General features: G+C 38.7%; 1 protein-coding gene across 1 annotated transcript in view; it reads right to left on the minus strand.

Annotated features, from left to right (window-relative positions):
* epha3 (eph receptor A3) overlaps nucleotides 1–3,462 on the minus strand; it is a gene marked incomplete in the record, with an annotated part of 93,976 nt that extends 90,514 nt beyond the window's left edge. Inside the window, 1 exon segment of the mRNA XM_014011503.1 lies at nucleotides 3,297–3,462. Coding sequence (XP_013866957.1) covers nucleotides 3,297–3,390 — 94 coding nt within the window.
* Between the last annotated feature and the right edge of the window lie 2,318 nt (nucleotides 3,463–5,780).

Raw genomic sequence — 5,780 nt, forward strand, 5'->3', positions numbered from 1 at the left:
CTTTCTTTCTTTCTTTCTTTCTTTCTTTCTTTCTTTCTTTCTTTCTTTCTTTCTTTCTTTCTTTCTTTCCTTTTCATCTCCTACTCTTATGCCTTACACACTGTACACCCAGAACAACTGCCATAAAGACATATTCCTCCACACCTTGTATAATCATATTTCTCAGCACACAAACACACAGGAGCATATAATCCCACAGCTATCAACACATGCTGTTAAAATAAAGATGCCAGTCTTCATCCTCAGCTCAGTGTCTGGTCAGCACACCCATAAATACAGGTCTGCACTTGTAAAGGAACCGGGATTATTTTATGTTGTAGCAGCTCTGAGAGGTCTCGCGGCTCACCGAGGCTCGTGAGCCCCAGCGGGGCCTGCAGCACAGGGCTCCACCGGACCGGGCGGCTAAAAATACCCGCGGCCTCCTGGCGTCCCGCGGCGGGCCTGAGTTAGGTCAGGCTGCGCCGGTTCACAACTTTAAACGGTTTCCTTTGAGTCATGGGGGCAACTGCGATATCTAATGTCGGTTCAAACTAAAAACAAAGGAAAAATCAATCGCTGCCTTTAATGTAACTAAACTTAAAAAAATAAAATTAAAAAAAAAGTTTTGAAGAGACCATGGCGACCTATGAAGGCCGAGTAGAAAATAAATCTGAGGTTGAGACACTAAATAAAAAAAGGATAAATCCCTTTTTTTCCTTTCCAGGGGCTGTTAATGGGAAGGAAAAACAAAACACAAGTTTTTTTATGATCCAGTAAAAAGCAGAGGTTTGTTTTCCGTGAAAAAAAAAAATCTTTCTTTTCAGATGTTTGTAATTAGGGTATTTATTACGCAAAGTAAATAAATAAATAAATAAATAAATAAATAAATAAATAAATAAATAAATAAATACCTACAGAGCCTGCGAGCTGGAAAATAAATCAATAAAAACGGCTTGAATTGTTCAAGTTTCCAATCATCTCGCTGCTTTTCAAAGTACTGAGATCTGCAGACAAAATCCATCAACGACATGTGCGTAAAAACTATTTCTAAACAATAGATGTTTGTATTAACACTTGACTGACAATCACATCAACAGAGCAGTCTTCTCTGGTCATTAAAACAAATAGTAATAACACGCACAAATACACTTTATTACAGTTTGACCTGAACACGTTTCATTGTTTGGATGTTGGACAGCAGCCAAATCTGCCGAAAAAAAAAACTGGGTGTAGCTTATTTCAACATTGTTTTGGTTCAAGACTAAATAAATAAAAAAATAAAAAWWWWWWAAAAAAAGTTCTGCCCATCAAATCCAAAGTGATTCGTTGCTCTCTGTGAAATCTGGACTTTCTATAGAATAACCTAAAGAGACTGAGCAGCTCCACACTGACACTCTCTGGTAGATTCATGTGGTAAAGAAACAAACTTGCTTTATTCTTGTTTTTATTATCTTACTTGATAATTAAAATATTCTCGTTTGTTTTTAAGTAACTTTATTGTCCATGTGTGTGAGAACGCGCTTAAATATCTTTCTTGCAGAGATGATGGCTGAGCATTCAGATTTGTTTTCCTTCTCGCGCGCCTTGGTATTCCAGTAATTCACTAAACTAATTAGGCAAGTTTCTCCCAAAGTCTGAGATCCTGGTTTGCAGCTGCAGCTCCGAGTCTCCTTTGGTTTTGGTTCCGTTTTGTCACGGAGCGCATTTCTCCCCGACTCACGCCGTCCTGTCAGGCACCATAAATGAATCCAAACAGTCTCCTGCCCCGCTGAGCCCCGCTGCTTCACTTCACAAGACTGGGCGCAAAACGCAACGCTCTGAGATGTCTGAACAAAGATAACTTTTAATTGAACAGAAAATGGACGCGTATTGTGTGTTGGAAACAGAACAGACAGTTTCAGTATCTGATTAAACTCCAAGATAAAATAAGAGTAACTTCAGAGATGAATAGCTTTTCATGTTAACTTTGAAAATCAGGATTCAGAAGTGATCCGTTATTTTGCAATGTCTGTGAACTTTTTTAAACTGAAAAAACTTGTGAAAAGATAAAAGTATGTCATTTGTGCGCGTGTGTTATTTTGATTTAGCAGATTATATCTAATTAAAAAATAAAATCCCATCTACATTCACTCTGTGATTTTATAGTTAAGTTTTCATCTAAACTCCTCCGCACTAATCTCTCTCTCTCTCTCTCTCTCTCTCTGTGTGTGTGTGTGTGTGTGTGTGTGTGTGTGTGTGTGTGTCGGATAGAACATCTCAGTGTTTTAGAAGCGACTTTGCCGGTCTGTATGACGTGATTTACAATGAACTCAATCCCTCACTCAGGTGTTTTTTGCATTCTCTCTTTCTCCAGTCTTTTACGGACTGGTAAGGGTTACTGACATGGAGCATCTTCCTTTCCTCTTCTTACCCCGCTATAAAACACATGCACCACTACACGCTGTTAAAGGTTTTTAGAAAAAGTTTATTTTTCAATCCTTATCGAGGTGATTAAAACACCACAATATAAATGATTTTTCCCCCACATTTATATTATTTTTTCATCCATTTTCTGAGTTTCAGAAGTGTCTCTGCAAAGACTAAACCAGGTCTGCGCGCTGGGGCATGCCAGGCTTTCCCCAGCAGGACTTGCGCACGAAGAACAAAGGGTTGACTCTGAGATCTAATTAAAATATAATTTTAAATAGGCAGCCAATATCCAGACTCCTAACATTTCTTGTTTCCAACTTTCCCACAGTAGTTTACAAGTTTATTTATTTATTTATTTATTTATTTATTTCTACCTTCGGGTCAAAACCACAAAAAAGAGGCCATATGCGTTTTTACGCACACTGCGACTGTGCTCATCTTCTGTTTACTGCCTTTAAATCGAGTTAGGCTGACAGTCCCTCAGTATCTGGGGCGTCTACCCCAAATGGATCTTGGGCACAGCCGACATGAGGCTTTAACCTTAAAAAGCAGCGACCTGGGATTGTCTTTATCTCTTTAATGACCCACAAGAGGCGCTTTGGGAGCTGTGTTGACATTTCTCTGTAAATTTAGCTCCATTTAAATAACTAAGAACCACCACGGCTGTCCGAGAGCAGACTTCCGTGTCTGCTTTGTTGAGATCTGTTTTGAAGTTGAGTCCATGTCGATCGGACTCGTTTGTCTGTGAGGTCCCGCTGTCACCTTCACGCGCTTTGGGTCGTCTTGTTATTAGAGTTCATTTAAACAGTGATCCGAYGCGAGCGCATGGCATGCTGCGATCAGTGCCGGAGCGCACCACACACACACTCATAAACACACASATTAATGTCCGCTGAGAGCTGACTTACCTTCATTAGGGGGGTAGATGATGGTGAAAGCGGGAAGAACGCAGGACACTAAAAGGTGTAAAATGAAAAAGAGTGATCGCGGATTGCAATCCATGGCGGCGGATCGGATGTACAGAACTCCATGAAGCCACTGACTGGTCTGGGAACGTCTTCTCTCCACTCAACTCTCTCCCCTCTCTCCTGCGCCGTCTCCCTCCGGTTGGAGCAGTTTTCCGCTGGGTCCTACAGAGTCTGACAGACAGCAAAACGCAGCTCAGGTTCATCACAGGTCAGACCTGGAAACTCATTTTATTTTATTCTTGGGAATAACAAACCTAGTCTTTCACATATTGTTTAAGTTGACTCAAACTGTCACCTCGAATGAAAAAAACAGAGGCTTGAGGAGTTATTAATTATGATGGGACTTGATTGAACTTGCTCTTTTGCAGCAATAATTCGAATCCTCTCAGCAAATATTTGATCAGTGACTTTACTTTCCCAACACAGGTCTATTAAATRTGTCTCAGTTTTAAACCAAATATCACAGTGCAAACGGTATGACCCAGTTAGAGCTAAAATGCCTTAAAGTGAGAGGAATTTAAATGTTGGCTGCATAGCTGTCTTAAAATTATACATAATAACCACTAAGGTTTAACTAAAGCACTGAAAGTCAAACAAAAAAATGYGCTATGCATAAAAATTCACATTTACTGTATATTTATTTTATTTTCATATGCAATTCAAGAACTAAACTAACAACCAGTCATAACCTTGGAACATATAGTGGGTGCTGTGATTGTGTATGAATTTGTTGGACCCTAAACACTCTTAACAAATTGCATAACACCAAATAAATGCTGTGGAATGCCAATTGCCAGTGCATGCTTGTCATACCTTGAATATGCAGCTTAAAATATATGGGCTGGACAGATCATTTACAACTGAGGTCTGYCCACTTTTTCATAGGTTTTTATTGGTTGTATACTTTTAGGCATAAGCAAAAACACTGTTTATATAACATTTATAAAACACAAGGAAATCAAAGTATTGTTTAAWCATGTCTCTAATAAAATATATTATGTGTGTTTTTAATCATTATTTATCTTTGGCCATGTCCTTTGACATCCATCAAGTGTTACTGCACCCTATGCACCCCTGCTTCTCACAGCCTGATCAACATTTGAAACTTTTCTCTTTATTGATTTGCAATATTGTTCAAAATGCATACATTTGTTATATATTTCTTTTATTGTAAGCCCATGCAATAGTGATCACCTATTGACAGATGGGGTTTTATTTATGCCCGTGTTGAAGGACATGTGACGTGCTTGTATTTAGGTCCACAGTGAACCACTTTTTGAGGAGGCCATTAGGRGCCCCCCGACACCTCAATGCTTGAAAGGCTGGGGTGGTGGTGTAACGTCAGAGTCCTTGCTGGGACACCAGCTGTTGTGGTTGGGGGTTTGTGAAGGCTGGAGGTTGGAAAGGCATGTGATATATGGGAAAAGTTAAAGGACGAAACACACACTGAGCGGAACAATACAGCTCTGTGTGGACTCCCAGAAAATCAGCACCTGAATTCAAATTACTTCATTTTGGACAGCTAAACTGAGATCATGCTTACATTCACATCACTTATTAAAAGTACATGAGAACAAAAGCAATTTATATATAAGGAAGATGAAACTTACAAAGTACATTTTATGTCAGACACAGTTTAAGCTAATGTTTTCACTTTTCTTTTTTTATTTTTCCACCAAAAAGGTGAAAATAGACAGCCATGCTGAAACATATCAACATATTATATTAATGTCTGTAATCTGCTATCAAACAGTTGTATTTTCAAAACAGCAATACTTTTATGCCTTGTTTTAGCATTTTGTCATGCTCTGTTATTCCTGTTGGAACCAATACAACAGAGGGTTGAAATAGCCTCTAAATTGGACAGCAAAGGTTTTGCAGTGCATTTAAAATAAATCTTGTGGAACAAATAACTTAATAGCTGGCTTAGAGCACCGACTCAGAGAGATTCATGACTCCTRGGTTGTCGGAAGATACGGAAAAGGATGATGCCAGGCGGTCTGGAGCTGCATTATTAAGTGACTGTGGCATGTGGATTTACAGCAGGTTTTAGACATGCCAGCCTTTGTCATACATCATCCTCTACATCCCACTAATTCACTTATTACACACAGAAAGAGATTAATATGAGAGACTCATACAGCTAACCATCAGTTCAGAGAATGGACATTATGAACTTATGCTGCAGTTCTTTTGATTTGATTCAATGGAAAACACATTATTTACATTAAAAAGGAAAATTGATGCATATACATTTAGCTTTATACTTAATGAGGGGCATGTTGACTTTTATTTCCTTTCAAGAAGAGACCACAAGACAACAAATATTCATAATGATAACATTAACATCCTAAAACTAGAAAATAACAGATGGTTTTGTGAAAATGCAGTGTGAATGCTGAGTTCTGACATTTGCTGAAGAAG

Source organism: Austrofundulus limnaeus, unplaced genomic scaffold (assembly GCF_001266775.1).
Source record: "Austrofundulus limnaeus strain Quisiro unplaced genomic scaffold, Austrofundulus_limnaeus-1.0 Scaffold81, whole genome shotgun sequence".
Lineage (NCBI taxonomy): Eukaryota > Metazoa > Chordata > Actinopteri > Cyprinodontiformes > Rivulidae > Austrofundulus > Austrofundulus limnaeus.